Here is a 25,989-nt window from a genome sequence, read left to right as displayed (position 1 = left end):
TACACCACCGTCCTGTACTCACTCTCATCACCACCAGTAATACGTCCAAGAACTGCAGAGTCATCAGAAAATTTCTGGAGGTGGCAGGTCTCCGTGCAGTAGTTGAAATCATTGGTGTAGAGAGTGAAAAGGAAAGGAGAAAGGACAGTCCCTTGCAGAGCCCTGGTGTTGCTGATCACTCTGTCCGACACACAGCACTGCAAGCACACGTACTGTGGTCTGCCAGTCAAATAATCCACAATCCAGGACACCAGTGGGGCATCCACCTGCATTGCTGTCAACTTCTCATCCAGCAGAGCCGGTCGGATGGTGTCAAAAGCACTGGAGAAATAAAAAAACATGATCCTCACAGTGCTGACTGGCTTGTCTAGGTGGTCGTAGACTTTGTTGAGCAGGTAGATGATTGCGTCCTCTACTCCAAGATGGGGCTGGTAGGCGAACTGAGGGGGGTCAAGAAGTGGTTGGACCATGGGCCGGATCTGCTCCAGGATGAGTCTCTCAAGGGTCTTCATGATGTGTGACGTCAATGCCATGGGCCTGTAGTCTTTGAGGTCACTGGGACACAGCTTCTTCGGTACAGGGTCGAGGCATGACGTCTTCCACAGCACGGGGACCCTCTGAAGACCCAGGCTCATGTTGAAGACATGCTGAAGTACTCCATTTAGCTGGAGGGCACAGGTCTTCAGGGCCCTGGGGCTAACACCATCTGGGCCTGCTGATTTTCCTGCATGGAGTCTCTTCAGCTGTCTTCTCACTTGCTCCTCACTGATGATCGGTGTGGAGGTGACGGGTGGGGGAGGGATGAAGGTGTTTCTTGGGGGGATGTGCTCAGCCAGGGGGTCTGTTGAGGAGGTGCGAGCGAGGTCCTGAAATGGGGATGAGGTTGGGCAAGAAGAAGCGGGGGAGGGGAGAGAATGTGAAGTGTGTGGTTGTAGCCATCCCGCAGAAGAGTGGTGGTGGTGGGTCAGGGTCACGCCATCGAATCTGTTAAAGTAGATATTCAGCTCATTCGCCCTTTCCACATTGCCATCCACTCCTTCACTGTTGGTTGGCTTGTAACCAGTGAAGGTCTTCATTCCACTCCACACCTCTCTCATGTTGTTCTGTTGGAATTTCCACTCAAATTTCCTCCTGTACTTATCCTTGGCCTCCCTGATCATTGCTTCTTAATTTTGCACCAAAACCCAGTAGCCTTCATTATGATTTTTGTCTGAAAAGTGTCTCTTATGTAATATACTACTTTCTTTCAGAGGTGGACAAAGTACCCAACTTCATTACTTAAATCAAAGTACAGATCCTACTGGTCAAATGTAACTTCGATACAAGTGAAAGTTGTCCAGTCAATTTTTTACTTAAGTTAAAGTACTGAAGTACTTGCTTTTAGAAATACTTAAGTATTAAAAGTACATTTTCTGTCAAGGCATTGTTGTATTATTGCCACAGTGCTCACAAAACCTAATGCCTCTGAAGCAACCGACTGGATTTACTGACTAACTTGTAGAACCTGTAGAATAAACACCTGGTAGAATGTTACAAAATGAAACACAACTGAACTCAAAAAGAGCCATTGTCATTTTTATTTATTTTTAAAATTGTAACACTCCTCCCCACCCCCACAAAGTAGCGTGGTAGTGTTCTGACACAGCTATGTGCACATATGCACTGTATGTGTATGTTGTATGTTAAATCATAAGTTTTTCAAAAAAAAAATACTCAAGTAAAGTACAGATACTCAAAATGTGTACTTAAGTATAGTACTCAAGTAAATGTACTTCGTTACTGTCCACCTCCGCTTTCTTTACTGGCACACAAACATTTTAATGTAACATTTAATTCTGTGCTGGAAAACTAACGTTTGGAACTCTAAAATGTTTTTGTACCGACTTGATAATGTAGAAGTCATAAAATAAAAATCTATAACAAACCTGCATATAAGAAAACAAATATGTTACTAAAATGACATGGAAATAATTTTATTAGGACACTTTCTATCCTATTTATTTATAAATTTATAATTTAAAAAATATATATTTATTTTTATTATTATTATTATTATTTTTATTGCCATGAGTAAAAGGTTATCAATGTTGAAGTAGGCTGAGCATCTTTCAGTGGAATTAGGAAAGAAACTTGAAATAAAAATTTCTCCCTTTTCACTTTTGGGCATAAGTAGATTTAAAAATACTAGAATTTTACTGCTGGGTGATACATGCAAAGAAGACACACACATATCGGTTCAGTTAAGTCTGTAGTTTTCAAAACTATATCTAATAGAAAATATCATATAGCGTGAAGATCAAAATTAGAGAACAACCTATGATTTGCTAAATTTTAAAGTCACTGCTTATACATCTCATCTCATTATCTCTCGCCGCTTTATCCTGTTCTACAGAGTCGCAGGCAAGCTGGAGGCTATCCCAGCTGACTACGGGCGAAAGGCGGGGTACACCCTGGACAAGTCGCCAGGTCATCACAGGGCTGACACATAGACACAGACAACCATTCACACCTACGGTCAATTTAGAGTCACCAGTTAACCTAACCTGCATGTCTTTGGACTGTGGGGGAAACCGGAGCACCCGGAGGAATCTCACGCGGACACGGGGAGAACATGCAAACTCCACACAGAAAGGCCCTCGCTGGCCACGGGGCTCGAACCCGGACCTTCTTGCTGTGAGGCGACAGCGCTAACCACTATACCACCGTGCCGTGCCAACCCTGCTTATACATATTTGAATTTATCTGAACAGGAATGGAAGGGCAGGTTTTTGAGCATATTTCATAATTTAAGTACATTGTAGGGCACAACATAATAACCTTAAATGAGAACTCTGAAGAACAAATCTGATCAAAATTTGAGAACACTTTCAGATACCTCCCAGTTATTAGTGTTAATCTGGCACCTGGTGACAATTTCCTTAATTATTTCACAAGCCCTATTTATCTGGCAGCCCTTCGAGTTACTTTGCAAGATGGCAAGCTGCTCTAAGGTGACTGAAACCCTGCGACAGCAGGTTGTCCAGATGAAGGCCAAAGGGATGACCCTCTCAGCCATTACAAGAGAAATTGGGTGTTCCAAGTCTGTGATTTCTAGAATATTGAAGTTTTTTTTTTTAAAGATTTTTTTTGGGCTTTTTCACCCCTATTGGATAGGACAGTGCAGAGACAGGACAGGAAATGATCGGGAGAGAGAGAGACGGGGAGGGATCGGGAAATGACCTCAGGTCGGAACCGAACCCGGGTCCCCGGATCCATGGCACGGCGCCTCAGCCACCTGAGCCACGACGCCCCCAGAATATTGAAGTTTTACAATGACGATAATTCATTCAAGTCCCCCAAAAAGGCTGGTCGTCCATGTAAGACAAATGCATGAGAGGACAGGATCATATGGAGACTCTCAACGGGGAATTGGTTCAACACTGCAGCTGGAATTGCTCGCCAGTTCGGTGCTGAACAGGGCAAGGATCTGTCTTGGCATACATTGTCTCGCCGTTTAAAGGAGAACTGAAATAATTTTTTAACTTGCGTTATTTCTTAATTAATGTGTTATTCAATTACGTTTTCGGTTTAGTAACCTTATATCGTGACTTGTATTGGCAATTAATTTCAATTAAATATTATACTTATCGGCCTATTCGGTTTTTAGCCATGTTGAATTGAGTTCATTTGGTCCACGGCAGGTGTCGCTTATCCACGCGATCTTCACGAGACTTGTGTGAGACTTCGAAACATGAATTGTCAGCCAGGTGTCAGTGCCGCCATTCTGAAAACTGTTTTCCAAACGAAATATTGCACAAAAACGAGTTTAAATGATGATTACTGCCTACTTTTTCAAACTTTCCTGATTGCTATCAAAACAAACAAAACTTCCGGCTTGACTACATCAGCATTCGAAGGAGGGCGGGCACGTCTTTTGACAACATTGGCAGATGTTGGTCACTTTGATTTCCTCTGTACGTTTTACTTCCGTCCTACGATGCTTTGCACAGATCTCAACGAATCTCGTTTATGGCCATTGCTTTGACATATGGACTGATATATTACATAACATATTTCAAACACTCATAACTTGCTATAGCAGTGACAAAATAGCTATCAAAAATGCATTCCTATATTTAATAAAATGAGATAAATAGAATTTTGATAATAAAAAAATTTGCCTTCAGTTCTTCTTTAAGACAATTTAGACTGAAAACCCACTCTGCGGTGACCAAAACTCTCATAAGTAGAAAGAATAAAAAGGCTAGATGAGCCTTTGCTGAGGAGCATGTTGTGTGGACAGAGGAGAACTGGTCCAAAGTTCACTTCAGTGATGAGAGCAAGTTCCATTTATTTGGGTCTGATGGGAAACATTATGTTCGGCGTCGAACTGGGGAAAGACTGAACCCAAAGTGTGTAAAGGAGTCAGTTAAATTTGGAGGAGGAAGCGTCATGGTTTGGGGGATGTTTTCTGCAGCAGGAGTTGGGCCTCTTGTACAGCTACAAGGGAGAGTGAATGCAAATGTTTATCAGAACCTCCTTCGGCAACATGCAGTTCCTTCACTGCAAGTGTCTCCCAATCAGCTCGCAATTTTCATGCAAGACAACGGCCCCTGTCACACTGCAAAACGGGTAAAGCAGTTCCTTGAAGCTAAGAACATTGAAACAGTGAAATGGCCAGACCAGAGTCCAGATCTAAGCCCTGTAGAGAATCTCTGGAAAATCCTTGGCGACAAAGTAATGGCTAAGAAACCCACTACAGTTACCGAACTGTGGAAAAGACTGCAAGAAGAATGGACCAAGATCAAACCAGAGCAGTGTGAGAAATTAGTGATGTCCTGTGGGCGCAGATGTGCTGAAGTCATTCAAAACAAGGGCCTTGACACTTCCTCTTGAGTTTTGAATCCTGTAGCCCTCAAAAAAATGTACTTTTAATCGTCTTTTCTGCTACAATGGTTACTGTTCTCTAATTTTGATCACTGTTGCGAGGGAAATTTAATGGACGAACATTATTATTCTCTGTGTTTCTGTATGTTGAGCTCAAGTGACTTAGTGAACTGAGAAAAGTTGTTTTTCCAATGCTGTAATCGCCTTTCTGTGGCCTTGGCTGGTGATAAGCAGGGTGTCTGAGTTCCTGCACATCTCAGAGAACGCCAGGTGCACGCTTTAACAAAGCTTCATAGAAAATCTTGAGCCAATCACGTGAAGATGCAAGCAGTAAGCGAATGCCTTTAGAGTATAATAGATAACAGCCACAAAAAACACAACTCAGAGAGCGCGCGCGTACTCTCACATCACTAGAGGTGATGTTCTGCTTTAATTTTCTTTCTTTCCTATCTTATATTTCTTTTATATGATCTACCATAATAAATGACTGAAAAGACAACTGCTAAGCGTTCTGAAGTGTTTATTAGAAATTTCCATTACAATTTGGCATCCCCTGGGTGGGCCCTATGCGTCTGATCCTCGGACGACGGAACACTCCCAAGGTTACGGTGCGGAGCTGAGAACTTGGACGAGAGACCAGGCCATCAGGGCTCACCGAACCAGTAAGTGATAACTTTGCATTCTTGTGTAAAGAAATTAGTGGAAACAGTATTTAAAGAATGATACAAGAAATGGACAGAGATTTGTCCTAGTATTTAAAGAATGATATAAGAGACGGACAGAGATTTGTCCTAGTCAATGAAGACTGATATAAGAGATGGACAGAGATTGTCCCAGTCAAGGAAGACTGATATAAGAGACGGACAGAAGTTTGTCCGAGCCCAGGAGGACTGCTAAGCTGTGGTACCATCAATATGTTTGCCGAAACGGATAAAACACAATTTTGAGACAATAAACCGCGAGTAGTTTATTGGGTTGTGTAAGAGAATTATCTGCCTAAGTGACGACTGGGTAATGGCTCACCTACTTGGGGGGGGGGGGGGGGGGGGGTACGGGTGCGTGTTTCGACAGATTCATGTTCAGCGATTCGTAGGAATTGAATCTTGCTCCCTTTGTTCTGTGTGAACAACTAGCCTGTCGGAGGAATGGGAGAGAGAGGTTTGATCACGAAAACACAAAGACACACCGGTGTGCACGCAAAATATTGATGAATTAACAGAGTACTGTCCTCCTCCAAATTCTGAAACAGAGAAATAGATCTTGTACACATGCGCGAGTTGTCTTTGAGGTTGTTGTGCTAAATGATATCTACTTTAGTTTAAGGCAAATGTCAGATAAATTGTTTACTAATAAGAACACACCTAAAGGATTATTGTGTCGCATTTTTGGACATAGTCCAACCTGTTCTTCTTGTGATCCTGATAAAGAAACTCAGCCGCTGTTGTCACAGCCTATTAATATAACAGTGTACAATGGGGAACAGAAACGGTAAGTTAGGGAAAGGAAAGGAAGAAGCAAGTAAGCCTGAAGCTACATGTGCTATAATAAGTATTGGATGTTCCTATGACAGCCCAAACATCCAGTTTATGAAAACCTCGTATGGCGAGGATTGTTTGGCACAGTTTGACATATGGGTAAAGGACTTAGGATTCCCTGAAAAGGGCAGTTTTAGTCCCAGGCAGATAGGGCAGTTAGAAGAAAAGTTGAAACAGAAGGAAAAAGAAGAGTCTGCAGATAATGTTAAGTTTTTAGGGGACTGGAGGGCGCTTTCTGCATGGAAAGAAGAAACACTTAAGAGAGAGTACAAAAGAGAGAAACGACAGGCAGGGCTCTCACCCTCTTCTCAGTGTTTGAAATTTCAGATGGACCCTGACCTGGAGTCTGCCCCACCACCCCGACACACACTGCCTCCTCAGCAAGGCGGAGCATCACTCCCACAAGCGCTTCACCCACAGAAAGGGGGAGAAGTCGAGACAAAAAAACAAAACAAAAAAAACCCTGAGCCTCTGAAATCTCTCCCAGCCTACCAGCCGCCTCCAACGTCAGCGCCTCCCCTCGCTTCTCCATCACACACGAGAACCGGTCTTGCATATGGCGATGGAAGAGACACCCTCCTGGACCTGACCGCATGCTCACCAGTGGGTCCGCAAGGCCGTAACCTAAAGTCTGAAGTCCTTCATCTTCCAGTGGTAGAAGTGGCTGGAGCTGACAGCGTGCTTCTAGTCCACAGACCCTGGACGACAGCTGACATGAAGGAAAGCATGGCTTCTCTTCCCAATGTGAGAGAGGTAGGAGGAAAGAGATTTGGTAATGAGCTGTTCATATTTTGCAGAGAATTCCGACCAACCACTCATGAACTTCGCCGCCTACTCATGACCAAGATGGGTATAGATTGGAACAAAGTTTCCAAAGAGTGGCCGGAAGCTGACCAGCGAGCGACTACACCAGACTGGAGCGCGGCTGGCAATGGTGAGTATAGAGATACCATTACTGCTCTCTGTGCTCGTCTGGACAGTGCTTTTCCCTTGAACATAGACATAACTAAGATCAGTATGTGTAAGCAAGAAGATGGAGAAGGTGTGTCAGCGTTTCTCGCCCGTCTCACCGCCGTGCATGAGAAACACAGTGGCCTGACCAGACCCGCGACCCTGGCTGGAGTGGAAGGCACTCCTGAGGTCTGGGAAGCGCACCTGCAGAACAGTTTCATGAACGGTCTGAATCCAGCAGTGGCCAAGTTAGTGAAGCAGCTCTGTCTCCTGTGGGAAACTGCCAGTCTCACCAAGATCAAGCAGTACGCTGTGCATGCAGAAAGGCTGTTGAAAGAGAAGGAGAAGACAAAGTCGGCACAAAGAGACCAAGACCTACACGCCGCCGCTCTCACTCTTCTCCAGACTGTTCAGCCTGGACAAGGAGGAAGAGGAAGAGGTCGAGGTAGGGGCCAAGGCAGGATGACCTGGGGTGACCCGTCCTGGATAAAAGGCGCAACCTGCTACAACTGCAATCGGAAGGGACACATTGCTCGAGATTGTCTTCACAGTAACAGGCAGAAGCCCCATGAGGAGTACAGCAAAGCAGACTGACGGGCGGACTCCGGGAACGGGTCCCACACAGAGAACAGGGGAGGTAACACACACACACACCTGATGATACACATACACATAGACAGGAGCATTCACATAACGTTAAACACATTAGTAGCAGCACCTGCATGCAACAGCAAGACTACACAGAAACGCCCGATACACCAGTCCAAATAGATACACCTGAAGTTGCATTAAGTTTGTTAACATACACAACTACTCCCTTCTCTAAACTCCCTTGTATGCCCCTCACTGTATGTGGGCATGTGTTAACCTTTTTAGTAGATTCTGGAGAAGGACACTCAGTGATGCAACATGGGGTACTTCCAGTAGACCCACCGCTCAACTCAAATTCTATTCAGACAATGGGCATCTCAGGACGACCTGCAACCGAAACTTTCTCAGTCAACCTCCCGTGTAAAAGCGAGGGAGGAATAGTTACGTCCCACTCATTTCTCATCTCACATACATGTCCAGTAAATTTGTTAGCACGTGATTTAATGTGCAAATTAGGAGTAAATCTCACGTCTACTCCAGATGGACTAACTATTGAAGTAAGTGAAATGTGCGGTGTGCAGTATGGGTTTGGAAGCCCTCTGTATGTGTATGTCTGGCGGCTCTGCTCAGATCAACTCACACAAACTCCCAAACACCTTGTACAGCTCGCACACTTGAACACCTCATCAGTTGACACAGATTATATGAAAGAGGAAGATTTACACTGCACAGCATATGTTCACCAAGGGCAAGATGTAGAGTTTGAAAAGACTTGGTTTGCAGACCCCCATGCATGTGAAAGATTGACCCTCAAACTATGTATTGGTCTAAACATTATTGCGCTGTGCAGGTCCACTTTACTCATTGTCCAAACAGCTGCATCATTGTTCATCGCAGTGTTCTCAAAACATGTTATACGCGGCCTCGTGTCAGAGGACTCCGAGGTCGGCTGCTGCCAACATGATTTCTTTGACATCATTAATTCTATATCCCATGTCTCATTAGCAAGGCCACGAGCCGCCCGTTGGAAAGACGTGGGGAAGTGGGTCAAGAAATGCGCAGTCAATGGCAATGAATGGTCCCAAACAGAGGACCCTAGTGTGTTGTTTTGCCAAAGCTTGGGGTCTACAAACAAAGTCATGCTATGTGTGTGTATGTTAAGCGCAGCGTAATATTAGTCACTGATGACCGGGATCCTGGGGACCCCGGCCATAGTGGCCTGTTTGTCTCTGTTTCCACAGGCATAACTCCAGCAGAGGTGCACCCCAAATTGGCGGGAGTTCCAAATTCCGTTTGGGCGAAGGGTAAACATGATGTAGGCCTAATAAAGAATGCTGAACCAGTGGTGATCACCCCCAAATCAGATTTCAGGCCTAGACAGACCCAGTACCCACTCAAACCAGAAGCAATCGCAGGTATAAAACCGGTCTTTGATTTGTTGCTGAAGGCAGATGTAATTGTCCCTTGCCAGGACTCTCCAGTGCGCACTCCTATTTTTTCCAGTTAAGAAGGCAAGAAAACCGTCCCAGCCCAATGAGTGGAGGTTTGTCCAAGATCTGCAAGCAGTCAATGCTGCAGCTGTCCCGCGCGCGTCTGACGTCCCTAAAGAGCGATCTGCAGACCACACCCACTCTGGGACTGCCTGACCCCAATAAACCATTTTGTTCAAAGTGTAGATGAAAAGAAGGGTTTTTATGACCTCTGTTCTTTTGCAGAAACACGGGCATAGATTGAGACCTGTAGCCTACTTCTCCAGCAGGCTGGATCCAGTGGCGGCTGGACTTCCTGTTTGCCTGCGTGCAGTTGCTGCAGCTGAAAAGGCGGTAACTGCCTCCAGAAATATTGTGGGGTATTCTAACCTCACCCTTTTGGTCCCACATGCTGTCTCCCTGCTTCTGTTGGAGAAAAAGACGTCACATTTGTCAGCACAGAGATGGTTGAAGTATAACACTGTCATACTTGATATGCCTCACATCATTGTGAAACATTATACTGTTCTGAATCCTGCCTCTCTTCTCCCTACAGAGGACAATGGAGAGCCACATGACTGTGTTGCTTTCACTAATGATTTTTGTTCCCCCAGGGCAGACTTAAAGAGTGACCCTTTGGAAAATCCAGACATGGTCCTCTATGTGGATAGTTCAGCCTCCAGAGACTCAGAGACGGGAAAGAAGAAAGTAGGTTTTGCCGTAGTCTCCGATCACGAGGTCCTCAAGGCGTCGTGTCTGTCCTCAAACCTGTCAGCGCAGGCCGCAGAGCTCTGGGCCCTCATTGAGGCATGCAAATTGGCTGCAGGGCAATCTGTCAATATTTTTACAGACAGCAGGTACACATTTGGCATTGTGCACGATTTTGGCACCATTTGGAAGCACAGAAATTTTCTCACTAGCACAGGATCTCCCATTGCACATCATAAACTGGTCTCTGAGTTGTTGGATGCTATTCTACTCCCTAGAGCCACTGCTGTGTGTAAGTGTGCTGCCCATACTAACAATACTGAATCTTGTGTCTCAAGGAAATGCCAGGGTGGACGTGGCAGCTAAGTGTGCAGACTCAGCTTCCAGTTCACCCTCTAACCTTGCTTTTCTAACAGGTTTCTACCCCCTGTTTACAGCTAGCGGACCTTCAGAGCACTGCCACCCAGGACAAGAGACGAGTCTGGAAACAGGCAGGCTGTATCTTTGCAAACTTGGTCTAGGTTTGTCCCTCAGGCCGTCCCTGTCTACCAAAATACATGTTCCCTTTCTATGCAAAATTGGCACATGGGCTCACCCATGTGTCAAAAGGGGGGATGGTAGCAGAAGTAACAAAGAGATGGTTCACAGAGGGGTTTTCAAATTATACTGCAAAATTTTGCAAGCAATGCTTGATATGCGCACAAAATAATGCAGGTCAAGGTATCAAACTAACTCAAGCAGCACACCCAATACCAGACAAACCATTTGATCATCTCCAAATGGACTTCATTGAACTGACACCTAGTGAAGGGAAAAGGTATTGCCTGGTAATAGTTGACATGTTTTCAAAATGGGTTGAAGTATTCCCCACAGCTAAACAAGACTCAGAGGCGGTAGTCAAAGCACTCCTGAGAGATATAATTCCTAGGTGGGGTATACCTAGCAAAATCTCAAGTGACAATGGAACACCCTTTGTTAATGCAGCCCTAAAGAAAATAGGAGCATTCCTAGGGATAGACCCAAAACAACATTGTGCCCACCATCCTGCCAGTGCGGGAGCAGTAGAGAGGGAAAATGGGTCACTTAAAAATAAACTAAGCAAAGCTTGTGCAGAAACAGGGCTAGGATGGACAAAGGTCCTCCCTGTAGTACTCACACAAATGAGGATGCAAATTAGACCTAAGCATGGGTTAAGCCCATTTGAAATTCTGTTTGGACGAGTACCCAACATGGGGATAGGGCCAGCCCAAGGAACACTGCCGAACAGCAGACTGTGTGATGATGCAATGTTGAATTACTGTGCAACGTTGTCCTCTGCTTTGAAATCTATCCACAAACAGGTAAAAGAAGCACTTCCCAAACCTGCTGAGGGACCTCTGCATGATCTACAACCAGGGGATTGGATAGTGGTGAAGGACTTCCAAAGAACCAAGTGGAACAAGCCACGGTGGAATAGCCCATTCCAGGTCCTGCTCACGACCCCAATGGCAGTGAAGGTCACAGGCAGAGTGACGTGGATCCATGCTAGCCACTGCAGGAGGGTTCCTGAACCAGCTGAGCAGGAGGAAAAGGAAGGCCTAAGTGACCCGGACACTGGTAAAGCTCGTGAGGAAGAAAGGCATCACTACATGGAACAGTGTGAGTATTACATCAATCACGCACGCACCCTCAATAGGGAGAGTATTTCAGTGTCTAGCCGATAGATAAGTCTTAGGGTTTTGAGTTTCCTCCAAGTCCCGGTGAGGTGGGACGAGGGCTGATAGGGCGTGCCCACCCTCTGAGCACCAATACACGTCAAGAAGGACAAGGGTTAACTCGGTAACATCATTGAGGCACTGAACAAGATGCGCAAGGTTGCTGAACAATTATGAGCAGATGAACATGGAGGAGTTGAAGACAGCTGATCATGTTAGTTCAGTGGATGGAAGACTCTTATTCTATCCACCATACTGGTCCTGGGCTTAGTGATTGTGATGCTATGTTTGCTCCCTGTTTTCTGTCAATGTTGTATGTCTGTGTTTCAGAGGCAGCTGACAAATATTGGTTACCAGATGGTGAAAATAGACCGAGACGACTTGCCTGACTGGCCTCCAAAACCCACACGAAGACCACAACCACATGTTCGAGGACATCAGCACAGTTGACATGAAATTAGTCCTAACTTAAAACATTTTCATTTGTGGTTGTTTCCTGTTCTATTGTTTCCTGATCTATGTATATAGCTTGCTAGCGTTAACTTAAGATGTCTATGTCTTACAAAACAGCCTTAGCATTATCCCTGTACACTCAATGACGTGTTAAGTCGAATCTCTCTGAGAACTCTTATCACTGAAACTGTGTACAGTTCTTTTCTTTTAGCAATTATTATCCTGTAGGATAATAAGGGGGGAAATGTGACGGAAATTTAATAGACGAACATTATTATTCTCTGTGTTTCTGTATGTTGAGCTCAAGTGACTTAGTGAACTGAGAAAAGTTGTTTTTCCAATGCTGTAATCGCCTTTCTGTGGCCTTGGCTGGTGAAGCAGGGTGTCTGAGTTCCTGCACATCTCAGAGAATGCCAGGTGCACGCTTTAACAAAGCTTCATAGAAAGTCTTGAACCAATCACGTGAAGATGCAAGCAGTAAGCGAATGCCTTTAGAGTATAATAGATAACAGCCACAAAAAACACAACTCAGAGAGCATGCGCGTACTCTCACATCACTAGAGGTGATGTTCTGCTTTAATTTTCTTTCTTTCCTATCTTATATTTCTTTTATATGATCTACCATAATAAATGACTGAAAAGACAACTGCGAAGCGTTCTGAAGTGTTTATTAGAAATTTCCATTACACTGTGTTTCACACAAAATAAAGGTTTTTGTTGAAGTGCCTTGGTTATTAAAAAACAAACAAACATGCTAGTACAACAGTGGTATAACCACAGCTGATATTCCATCAAATTCCGAGCAATGAAGATTAACAATATTTCAGAGTAAATCAAGTATTTATTATTATAAATTGTTCTCTAATTTTGATCTCCACTGTATATATTTACTCTCTGAAAAGGTTCCAAGAATTTTCTAAGCATGTACTAATTTTAAGTCATATGACCATTAGAAGTCATAATTAAATACGCTATTTGGTGTGATCTTGAGATTTTTAATAGTTCCTAAAGTCAAATGTTAAATTAAATCAGTGTATTTTATGTCACTTAATGTTTAAGGTTCAGAATACTGACTGAAATGGTAAAAATCTCCGAGGGATAAATTGTACCCATGAAAAAATTTCCTCAGCTAGCCAAAGCCTGGGGTCTGTCTTTAGAGAGTTTTCCATCCCCGCAGCTATGAACTTAATCAGAGCTACAAGGGTTTAGAACTGGAGAGCTCACAAATCATCCCGACACTTCACCATGGCCCATCCATCACCCAGACGGGAACCCAAATACATCAGTGCTCAACACTGTCCCCCACCTCTTACCCCCTCCTTCAAAAAAATCCTTTTTTTAAATTTACAATCATATGATGAATGAGTGAATAAATAAGCCTTTCCCAGTGGCAAAGTAGTGAATGACTGAAGGCCATACTAACTGAGAGCGCACTTTTTCTTAAAAGCTTCCATGAGTCAGACACATTTATCCACAGTGTGCTGATGGACCGGATTCTGGCCTAAGCTCTGTGTCACCAGCTGTCTGTATCACACAGTCCAGGTAGACTGATGTGTCTGCTGATGTATTTGCAATTGAGTCAAAATAACCTTTTATAAATTTGTACTAAAAGTGGGGGGGAAAAAAACCAAAACCTACACTAAAAATCATTCTTCTTACACAAAGCCTTACATGTTTAGTGAAATGAAAACATCTCATCTCATCTCATTATCTCTAGCCGCTTTATCCTGTCCTACAGGGTCACAGGCAAGCTGGAGCCTATCCCAGCTGACTACGGGCGAAAGGCGGGGTACACCCTGGACAAGTCGCCAGGTCATCACAGGGCTGACACATAGACACAGACAACCATTCACACTCACATTCACACCTATGGTCAATTTAGAGTCACCAGTTAACCTAACCTGCATGTCTTTGGACTGTGGGGGAAACCAGAGCACCCGGAGGAAACCCACGCGGACACGGGGAGAACATGCAAACTCCACACAGAAAGGCCCTCGTTGGCCACTGGGCTCAAACCTGGACCTTCTTGCTGTGAGGCGACAGCACTAACCACTACACCACCATGCCGCCGAAATGAAAACATCTCATCTCATCTCATTATCTCTAGCCGCTTTATCCTGTTCTACAGGGTCGCAGGCAAGCTGGAGCCTATCCCAGCTGACTACGGGCGAAAGACGGGGTACACCCTGGACAAGTCACCACGTCATCACAGGGCTGACACATAGACACAGACAACCATTCACACCTACGGTCAATTTAGAGTCACCAGTTAACCTAACCTGCATGTCTTTGGACTGTGGGGGAAACCAGAGCACCCGGAGGAAACCCACGTGGACACGGGGAGAACATGCAAACTCCACACAGAAAGGCCCTCGCCGGCCCCGGGGCTCGAACCCAGGACCTTCTTGCTGTGAGGCGACAGTGCTAACCACTACACCACCATGTCGCCGAAATGAAAACATATTTTTTTTAAAAATCATATTTACACCACATTTAAATTAAATCTTAAATTATATTCAGGCGGCACGGTGGTGTAGTGGTTAGCGCTGTCGCCTCACAGCAAGAAGGTCCTGGGTTCGAGCCCCGGGGCCGGCGAGGGCCTTTCTGTGTGGAGTTTGCATGTTCTCCCCGTGTCCGCGTGGGTTTCCTCCGGGTGCTCCGGTTTCCCCCACAGTCCAAAGGCATGCAGGTTAGGTTAACTGGTGACTCTAAATTGACCGTAGGTGTGAATGTGAGTGTGAATGGTTGTCTGTGTCTATGTGTCAGCCCTGTGATGACCTGGCGACTTGTCCAGGGTGTACCCCGCCTTTCGCCCGTAGTCAGCTGGGATAGGCTCCAGCTTGCCTGCGACCCTGTAGAAGGATAAAGCGGCTAGAGATAATGAGATGAGATGAGATGAGATTATATTCATGACATTTTGAACTGAAAGTGACAAGGTGAAATAAAAATGGTTAAAATGAGTGCCGTTTTTAAATTTCAGCATGTCAAGGGGTTTTGTTTGTTTGCTTCAGGGGTCCTCAATTCATCAACTCACTTCTGGAGGGATGGTGTCTAGTTGGGTGTTTTCCCAACTCAAAGGCATCTGATTCACCTTTGAATTTACTAAATTTAAAGTGCTAGTCTTACGAAAATGGCATCACCCCTGGAAATGATACCTTATAAAATGAGACATGTTAAATAGTTTACTGTCTAAATTGTATTATAATACGAGACTGTATTAAAATGTTCTATTTAGCTGGTAAAGTTTGGCTCTTTGAGTCCGCCATTACATGAATGCGTTCCTGGTAAGTTATTGTTAACTTAAAGGAAGTGACATCATATGCGCAACGCTTGAAAGTTTACGGCATTTCTGGCTTCGGCTGCTTTGCAAAATGTAGCATGTTTTTAAGATTTTTTTTTAAATTCCAAAACAAAATTAAAACCAAAGCATGCCTCCTAAGAGGTGTGTCGTTCAAAGCTGTTCAAGTGTAGCCGATAAAAAAAGCAGAATTTTGATCCATTATAGCCCAAAGTCGGCAGGACGCTTACAGAATTAATGAGTTTGATTTTTACAGACAAAGAGAGGTAACTTCAAGCCAACACGACGGTTTGGTGTCTGCTCCATACATTTTGAAAAAGATAAATTTGTGAGGCAAATTCACATAGAGGGCGGCACGGTGGTGTAGTGGTTAGCGCTGTCGCCTCACAGCAAGAAGGTCCGGGTTCGAGCCCCGTGGCCGGCGAGGGCCTTTCTGTGTGGAGTTTGCATGTTCTCCCCGTGTCCGCATGGGTTTCCTCCGGGTGCTCCGGTTTCCCCCACAGTCCAAAGACATGCAGGTTAGGTTAACTGGTGACTCTAAATTGACCGTAGGTGTGAATGTGAGTGTGAATGGTTGTCTGTGTCTATGTGTCAGCCCTGTGATGACCTGGCGACTTGTCCAGGGTGTACCCCGCCTTTCGCCCGTAGTCAGCTGGGATAGGCTCCAGCTTGCCTGCGGCCCTGTAGAACAGGATAAAGCGGCTAGAGATAATGAGATGAGAATGAAAAATTCACGTAGAAGGATTTGAGCGAGGTCTGGTACGCGGAGCAGTTCCTACCATCTGGAAACAAAAGTCCAAAGCGCCATCCCAAAGAGCTCATCACCGCACAGTAAGGGTCAAGCTTGTGTTTAACCTGTTGCTTGAATTTATTAGTTGTTCTTCATCAGCTCAATAATGTTCTAAGATAGTTTCTATGTGGCCAAATATAATACTTAGCTAGATGACAGACGATTGCTGATTTAAAAGCAAACTAAAACATGCTTACTCTGAGTCACTTCTTCATCCTCGTAAAGTTGTGTGGAGAGCTTTACAAAAGAAGGCAGTTGTGCATATAATGTCACACATGCAGAGCCGCTGACTAATAAATTGCTGCGATCTAATGGCAGACAAGCTTTTAGTGATTTTTGGAACAGAATTCAGATGCAAAAAAATTATTTTTCAAACCAATTTTGTATTTATTGGTGAGCTTTACAACCTATTTGAGCCTATCAGACACAGAAAACCTGGGATTTTATGACCTCATTTTTGTAAGACTAGCACTTTTGTAAGACTAGCACTTTTTGCAGGGTTGATGGAAAATGATCTAACCATTTAAAACCAACTTGAAAATTCCCTCTTCCAAATTCTTTGCACCATTTTTACAATAAAACTTCGTGAATAGCATGACAAAATGTTTTAAAAAATATATATTTAATAACATTTAAGCACATTTCGTCTCATCTCATCTCGTTATCTCTAGCCGCTTTATCCTGTGCTACAGGGTCGCAGGCAAGCTGGAGCCTATCCCAGCTGACTACGGGCGAAAGGCGGGGTACACCCTGGACAAGTCACCAGGTCATCACAGGGCTGACACAGACACAGACAACCATTCACATTCACACCTACGGTCAATTTAGAGTCACCAGTTAACCTAACCTGCATGTCTTTGGACTGTGGGGGAAACCGGAGCACCCGGAGGAAACCCACGTGGACACGGGGAGAACATGCAAACTCCACACAGAAAGGCCCTCGCCGGCCACGGGGCTCGAACCCGGACCTTCTTGCTGTGAGGCAACAGCGCTAACCACTACACCACCATGCCGCACAGCACATTTCGTAATGAAGCAAAATTAAAAATACCCTAACATATTATTACTCATATTATTACTGACATGCTCATGAATACGGTAATAACTGGTGAGCCAATGCTTGGTCCTATTCTACTCCTTCTCTATATCTACTCTCAGTAATGTCAAATTCATACCATGACCCTTTAATTCATTCTTGCTTTCCTCCCCTGGACACTCATGTTTCTGCATGGATCTCAGCATATCTGGCAGCCATCTCGTTATGGATAGCAACTCATCAGGTAAAACTAAATCCCAGCAAAATTTCGCTGCTGTATATCCCTGGAGATGTATCCTCATGTCAAGATCTTGGAGAACTCTTTGATCATGCAACAACCCCAACCATAGGACACTGAATAAGGTTGGGTGATCAGCATCACTCAGGATGGAATGATTTTACAAAGCCATTTCATATAAACGCTCTAACACATGGCTATTTAAGTAGATGAGGTACGCTCAAAGTGCCATCTGTGTTGCTGATGCCCATTCAGACATTCTGCTGTCCTTTTGTCCTTTCATAATGCCATCTGCATATCACAACTGTGCTGAAGCAGCAGGACAACAGAACACAATGCACACTGCTGTCCTTGCTCTATCTACCACACACTAAGGTACAGCAGTGTGTTTTTGTGTGTATTGAGAAGTAGTGATTCTCTTTGTACACACACAAATGCACAGAACATACAAATTCAACAAATTCACACTGTTCATGTGAGCCCTCTGTTTCTCCATGTCCTTGTGTCTTCTCGTTCACTGAAAAGCATGTGAAATTACAGAGCTGCCTCATGCCTGTGTAATAAATTCCTACATTAAGACCTGCAGGTCAGACACAGACCCTCACATGACCAGTCTCTTCCCTGTGTCATGGCTTCCCTAAGGATCACACCTGTTAGACCATTTATGGCTCTTGGCCTGTATGCTCCTACAAGTGCGTGCACACACACACACACACACACACACACACACACACACACACTCTCTCTCTCAAAAGTGTACAGATGAAGCAAAAGTGTTTGCAAGTGTGTGTTAAAGACCCACTCCAGCAGCCTTCTTTTCCCCTGTTGTCACATTCCCATGTTCAAACCTTATCTGCGTCACCAGCCAGAGCTGTGAATGGCTGTATGTCCTTCTGTGTTAGCCCCGTGATAGATTGACGACCTGTCCTGGGTGTACCCCGCCTCTCACCCAGTGCAAGGCTCCAGCTCACTCACGACTTGTGATGGATAAGCAGTATAGAAAATGAATAAATGAATTATATACTAATTTAATCAAAATACATCATGGCACGGTGGTGTAGTGGTTAGCACTGTTGCCTCACAGCAAGAAGGTCCTGGGTTCGCAGCTGGCGATGGCCTTTCTGTGTGGAGTTTGCATGTTCTCCCCGTGGGTTTCCTCCGGGTGCTCCGGTTTCCCCCACAGTCCAAAGACATGCAGGTTAAGCTAATTGGTCGCTCTAAATTGACCGTAGGTGTGAATGTGAGTGTGAATGGTTGTTTGTCTCTGTGTCAGGCCTGCGATGACCTGGGGACTTGTCCAGGGTGTACCCCGCCTTTTGCCCATAGTCAGCTGGGATAGGCTCCAGCTTGCCTGCGACTCTGCAGAACTACAGATAATGGATATATAATCCTCCTGAGAACCAACCCATAGACTTGTGTCCTCTGTAGTTGACATTTGTTTTACGTGCACACCCTCTTACTCTTTCAAGCTCTTCACTTGAATCCTGATGTGTTGTAAAGAGCACACCCTGGGCTTTCCAATGATATATCATGTGGCTAGGAGGGTTGCTGGGAAATTCCTAGTAAGGAAATCACAACAAAAGAGAAATTGAGAGAGACATTTTTTTCTTGGTTCCCAGGAGGATATATATATATATATATATATATATATATATATATATATATATATATATATATATATAAATATCTAAAAATATTTGTTTCCCCATCTTGTTCTATGTTTTTGGTGATGGTAGCTGTAAAATTAAGCTTATTTTTACCTTGCCTGCTATGGAGTAAGCGGGGCAAGGTATTGTTTTTGGTCGGGTTTCTTTGTTTTTTTTGTTAGCAACATTATGGGAAAACAGCTGGACCAATCTTCATGAAACTTTCAGGATAGATGGGCATTGGTCTCAAATAGAACGTCCAACATTTTGATGGTCATCCGGTCAAGTTCAAGGTCACAGTGAACAAAAAGGTAAAAATAACAAAAAAGGTTAAAAAAAAGCAAAAAACCCCCTCTGACCTCAGACTGCAGGATTGCTGCCTTGGAAAGACCCCTCCCACAAGCATGCTGATTGGATCACTAGATGCCTCATTTGCATACAATGTTAAGACCAACAACAATAACAAGACCGCGAAAGATCGCCTTTTTTAAGCGACGAGAAGCAGCAGCTGTACAAACGCGAAGTCATCCATTATTATTATTGTTGTTGCTGCTGCTGCTTCTTCCGTGTTGTTTTTGCTTCGATATTCGCGCCAAGGTTTATGCAAACGTAGCGATGTAACTGACGTATACAGTGACGTAATGACATATACAACGACGTAACTGACGTATACAGCGACGTAATGACGTGGCTTCCCTTAGCACCGCGAGCTATGGAAAAGCAAACTGGTTCTCAGCTGGCTCGCAAGTTGAACGAGTTGTGAACCAGCACCAGCACTGGCCCCGAACCAGCCCTGGAACTGATTTGGTGGAAAAGGGGTAATAGAGTAAATATATATGCTGTATTTACTGTATGGACATGGCATCAGAGAACAGTTTTATTTATAAGCAGTAGCCCCGTGTACCTATAGGGTACCTTTTTTTGTGTGATATCTTCCTTCATATTCATCATAAGTGCTACCGGGCGAGGTTTGTTTTGCCTGGCAACACTTGTTTAGTCTAAAATTGATTGTTTAGAAAGGTTTTCTATTCCTTTAGTTCTTCAAATATTGACTTCTGTGTCACCAATGATCACTGTAATTTACAGAAGTCATGAAATACCAAATATTTAGTAGCTATTCCACAAAATCAAGTTATCCATGAACTGGTAGAGCCGAGTCGGCTATAAGCCATGTACAACGAGATTGAGTGGAATAACTGTTTTATTCTATCCACATTCACTGGATTTTGAGAAACACAGCATTTTTATTTATATTTTTTGCAAATTAGATAAATAAAAACTTTATACAAAACGTCAGACAAAATAATTTCTGCTTAGAATGTAAACAAACCGGCAAAATGACAGTAGCAATTTGTGAAAAAAGCTATAATAATAATTCTTGAAAAATAAAAAAAAATATGTTCTTACCAGCCAATACTTTTATTCCATATTTTATTGCTTTTTTGTATTTTTGGGGGTTTTGTTTTCAAGTAGAGTTTTTATTTTGTCCTCAGTTGGTTCAACAACACGCTCTGCCATTTTGTTTTTCTCTACTCATGGTATATGAGCTGATAGCCAAGTAGTAGAGTAGCCAATCAGAGCGTGCGATTGCTCATATCCAGTGAATGTGGATAGAATAATTAACAATATTCACAGCGTGTATTGCAATATCCATCACATTGCAATAAAATGGCTATGATGAGCTATCCAGTTTTTCAGCCAGTTTGGAGTTTTAGTCATCAGTGACTTCCAGCTGTGTCCCTTCCTCTTCCTCTGAAAGAGAGTGCTATCAGTCAGGGCATCGGACGGGGATGGACAATAACCTCAGCTAACTACAGGAGCCTTTGACACTACTTTTCATTTGGAACAGCTTTAATTGGTAAATCTCATGGGCCTTGTGCCCAATCAGTGGTTGCCTAGCAACAGTAGGAAGACATTGAATGGGATTTTTGGTCTGTATGAGTTGACAACCTTGTGAGAGAAAGAAAAAGACAATGTAAGAGAGAAAGGTAGTCATTCCCATTGGCAACAGACATTCATTTAAGGTATATTACTGAAAAAAAGCTGGATGTACTGTATTTTTATCTGCGGTTTACAGATATATTTAGCAATACATTTCCTCTAAATGACTAAAGTCTATCATCTAGTCCAACTAATTATGACAGGAACAGTCCTGATTAAAAAAAATCTGAGTATTACATAGAAAGGAATGTCCTACCAATTGGCCTGTAGTTCACTCCTACACATCAGAGCCTGCAGGTAATTATACCTTCTCATTCATCTGGTTCTTTAAATATACACCATGCAACTGTTTAGCATGGCTGATTTTTGTCTTGGGGTACATTTCTTCTTTATTGTGGTGCTGAGCAGCTTAATGGGCCTTCCTGTGGTTTTGGATCAAATTAACTTGGAGCATTTTATTAAATATCTTAATATCCTTTATATCCCTAGATCTTGTATTGAAAGCTATTTCGTACGCTGGGTTCCTGTAAGCAATCTCGTTCACATGGTGGTTTATGAGAATCCATTTAAAGTCTATGCGTATATGCACCCCACTGCATGTTGATCATATTATTATTATTATTATTTTATTTGTAATTCTTTAGTGATGTTTGCAGAAAATAGTACTAATTAAAAGACATGCTTGTTTTTTTGGAAGGCTATATTACTTTAATGATGGGTTTGGGCTGATGTAAAATGTAATTAAGGTGGATTCTATATTACTATACATATTAAATGTTGCTCACCTGGTGTGGTTAAAACCACTCCCCATAAAATACCAATTCAGTCAAGCCAATTGTATTTGTACACACAATAAAATTTTGAATCCTAATGAGCTCTCCATTGGTGCCAATGGCAAGGAAACAAGGTCTTTGAGAGGAAATAAAGAAGAAACTTTGAAAAGGAACCAGTAAAGGAACCCATCTGCTTGAGCGGACTGCATTTTCTTGGGACCTTTTACTGAGGAGGGAAGTAAAGGGTGCAGCTAGAAATAAATAAAGAAGCTTTTATTTATCACACGTATACTCAAACACAGACTTCTCTTCTCACAGTGAAATTCCTCTTCTGCATTTAACCCATCTGAAGCAGTGAACACACACATGCACACACAAGTGAGCAATGAGCACACACACATTCCCAGAGCAGTGGACAGCTATGCTACAGCACCCAGGGAGCAGTTGTGGGTTAGGTGCCTTGCTCAAGGGCACTTCAGCCCAACCTTCAGGTCATGGCTGCCCCATGTTAACCTAACCGCATGTGTTTGGACTGTGGGGGAAACCGGAGGAAACCCACGCAGACACAGGGAGAACATGCAAACTCCACACAGAAAGGCCCCCACTGGTTACTGGGCTTGAACCCAGAACCTTCTTGTTCCAAAAGGTACCAAACTGAGGTGGATTTCCCAAAAGCCTCTTAACACTAAGAGCATCTTAACTCGGAGAGAGAGCGCATTCATTGTGCTGCTCGCGCTACCATTTAATAATGATCTTTGTACTGCAATGTTTTTGGGAAACTCAAGCCTGTACTTTGCTATAACGTTTAAATATGTATCTTTTATTGGATTGGAGAACTTTAAACATAGTTTATGGTACATAATTAGACCTCATGGACCACTAGTCAAAGCTAATTAAAGGTAGACACATGCAGTTAAAAGATACACACTAAAGATAAGAAACATCAACAGCAGCCTTGATTGTATGACCCCAGTGATAAGGAATAGTAGAAGTTTGTTGCCTATATTTCTGAAAGTCAATAAAGTGTCTGCACAAATCCTGGGATTTTCTGGAGATCTTTGGTGACATTGGCCATTCTGTAACAGACAGTGATTGGTATCATCATGAACCAATGGGTTGCTTTCTGGAAGACTTTTCTTGATGTGGTTTATGTGTTGTTGATGTGATCTGGAGTACATCAAAATGTCATCAATGCACTGATGAGTCTACCAAACATGTCTCAGAGGCCATCATTAACATCTGAAACACTGAGGGGGCATTGACCAGGCCATATGGCATCACCAAATACTCATCAAACTCAGATATGGCACTGGAGACAGTTCTCCGCTCGTCTCCCTGTATTTGTATTCTGACCAGAGTGTAAGCACTTCTCAAAGTGCTGTAAACTTTTTTTTTTTGCACAACTAATCTGGAGTGCCATTGTGTGTGTATGCATATTTACTTTCACTTCAGAGCGTGTGTGGCGGTGGTGAGTAGTTTCCTCTCTAGTTTTCTCTGTTGAATACTGCCCTTTTAAACTACATGCTTTAAAATAACTTATCCCTTATTTTTGTAATTTAAATAAGTACAAATTTCATGTCAATCAGTGCTCTTTGCATGCTTCTATTTCTTCATAAACAAACTCATTCATTTTTTAAAAACGTTTTTGAACAGTTTTTGAAAATCTCTTCTTCTTTATGTATAAATTAAAGGATATACCTCACCTCTTTTTTTCTAGAAAATTTGAAAAGATTCTAGTCAAATGCATCAGCTGATAGAAATATGCTCTTTGATTATCCTTTCCTCCTTTTCCTGATGGATTCAGACCTGAGGTGGACACCTTTTTAGCCTTAAATGACTCTGACTGCTTTCTGAACAGAGACATAACTATTGATTTAAACCAGTGTTTCTTAACCACTGGGCCACGGAGCATCATCTAGTGGGTTGCAAATTTTTTTCAAGTTTGAAGCCAAATACTCAATTGTTCAGGATGTCGTAGTGTCCCAAATCCGGTAGCTAGTTTGATGTACACCTTTCAAGTGGAATAAATACATTTGTGAGTAAATTAAGAAGAACAAGTCTTTATTTTTGTCACATTCCTCCTTTGCATTTAACCCCCCCACCCCGTGCACGTGCGTGCGCACGTACACATAGAGCACGCACATGTGTGCATGCACAAACAAACACACACAGACACACCGTGCATGCACAGTGGGCAGAATAAATAAATATGTTTGTGGGTAAATTATATGGATCTGTGATGCCTGTTGGAAGAGAAGAGCAGGGAGGATTGAGAATTGAACAGCTGTGGTTTGTTTACACCCGATACTAAAACTTGTAGCATTAACAACCATCGCAAAAATGCGTATAAAGCCCAGAAATGCCTTCTTACCCAGGCAAAATCAATATAGGATTTATCTTGTAGTGTCCTGATCCCCAGATCTTTAACCCAACCACATGTAAAAAGTTTTACTCCTTCATGCTCTTCCAGGTTTTTATCTGTGTTTCCATGTAGAACGATGTCTGCAGCACCAAGTAGTTTGAGATGTCGGGGAACTCAATGGATGGATAATTTTCCAACTCAAAATGAATGAATGAATGAATGAATGACTTTATTTAAATACGATAAGTTGATCAGCAGATTTGGTGGGGTCGTACATGTACAGATACAAATAATTACAAATACAAAATACTAAAAATAAACAATCTTTAAAAAAACCTTAAAATCTGTTGATTATCTGTTAATTATCTTCACATTAAGTTATTTAATAGTATGCATAAATATTGTTTTTGTATTTAGTTATGGCTACAATAGGATCAAAATTTATTCTACTAATGTCAAATTTATCTGGTAAATTTTTCTTTCATGGGAAAAATCCTTCTTTGTTAGTGTGTAAGGATTTATCCCATTGAGTGGTTTCTATATCCACTTCTTTTGAGTGTACTTCTTGGTTTTAATAACTTGCTTGTTTGCTGTACACAAACATGGCAATAAGTTCTTGTGTTAATGGATCAGACTCCACTTTCGGATCATTAATCCCTTTTGACTGAGAATGACCCACATGCATGGTTTTATATTGGCTTCTTGTACATCCATACTAGCCTAGTAAACTAGACCCACCCGCCTAGCGGTCAAAAATATTTTTGCCTAGCGAGTGGGTCTAGCCTCGCACCATATAAACAAAAACACCCCGGGCATCAAATTGTGCCCGCCAATCACAACGCAAGGTTTTTGTTTGGATTCTTTGGGCGGGCTTTTGCAGGAGTGACGACAAAGCTGCGCGACGCTGAGAAAACACAACAGGAAAGATGGCTACGGGCTAGTGAACAGCGCACGTTTGACTCCGCTTTGGAATCAGTTTTAGAAGAATTAGACTTGGAGTTTTCGTTGAAACATGAGCAGGAAGAGGCTCTCCGCTCATTCCTTTTCAAGAAAGACGTTTTCGCTGTTTTGCCAACCGGCTATGGCAAAAGTCTGATCTACCAGCTGGCTCCGCTCGTAGCCAAAAGGATGGGGCTAGTTTGTGCAGTACAAAGAATTAATAAACAGCTTTGAAACATTACTTTTTGATTGTTTCTTATTTTCCCGTTATTTTAAATTTCAGGGAAATTATTTCACCAAACACCACCAAATAAAAACTCTCAAAAACAGTTTAAGCAAACCCTTGAAAAACACTTGAAAAAAATAAGAGTGTATGTTAAGTATGTGGTACAGACTCCAAACTTGTGGTCATTATCTCCAAACTTCTTAATATCTAGAACCTGTTTATTAATTAATACGCATTTTGAAAAATTATTTATTTCAAGGTCTCCCCCACTGCTTTCTGTCACTCTGACTATGTCACAGTCACTGTTGCGCTGATTGGTCAGAGCGTTGGCCTATACGCACAGAGACAGTCTGAAAGACAGCGGTTTGTTCCACCCCCACTCTTCAGAAATGTCTACGGATTGAGGCCAGACTAAATATTCACATTTAGTCTGGCTTGCCAGGCTACATCCATACAGTTTTAAATACAATACC

At 43.0% G+C, this 25,989-nt stretch overlaps 2 protein-coding genes across 3 annotated transcripts in view; one reads left to right on the top strand and one right to left on the bottom strand.

Moving 5' to 3' along the window:
- Positions 1-25,989, bottom strand: part of gabbr2 (gamma-aminobutyric acid (GABA) B receptor, 2) — a 428,647-nt gene that overhangs the window by 57,343 nt on the left and 345,315 nt on the right. The gene's annotated exons all lie outside the window — the stretch shown is intronic.
- On the top strand, positions 10,256-12,600 carry LOC132900595 (protein NYNRIN-like). 2 transcript variants are annotated; one of them, XM_060942776.1, is made up of 3 exons: positions 10,256-10,412; positions 10,558-11,758; positions 12,145-12,600. In XM_060942776.1, coding segments are annotated over exons 2-3 (1,083 nt in total). In that variant the 5' UTR covers positions 10,256-10,412; positions 10,558-10,677; the 3' UTR covers positions 12,147-12,600. The 2 variants fall into 2 exon arrangements, with proteins under 2 accessions (XP_060798759.1, XP_060798760.1); XM_060942777.1 differs by lacking the exon at positions 10,256-10,412 and having other exon boundaries at positions 10,461-11,758.

This window comes from Neoarius graeffei, chromosome 16, assembly GCF_027579695.1.
Source record: "Neoarius graeffei isolate fNeoGra1 chromosome 16, fNeoGra1.pri, whole genome shotgun sequence".
In the NCBI taxonomy this organism is placed as follows: Eukaryota; Metazoa; Chordata; class Actinopteri; order Siluriformes; family Ariidae; genus Neoarius; species Neoarius graeffei.
This window is presented reverse-complemented; position numbering and strand designations above follow the sequence as displayed.

Bases quoted from the DNA above. Each gene is read 5' to 3' on its own strand.
- LOC132900595 (XM_060942776.1), top strand. From the start codon at position 10,678: ATGTTCCCTTTCTATGCAAAATTGGCACATGGGCTCACCCATGTGTCA.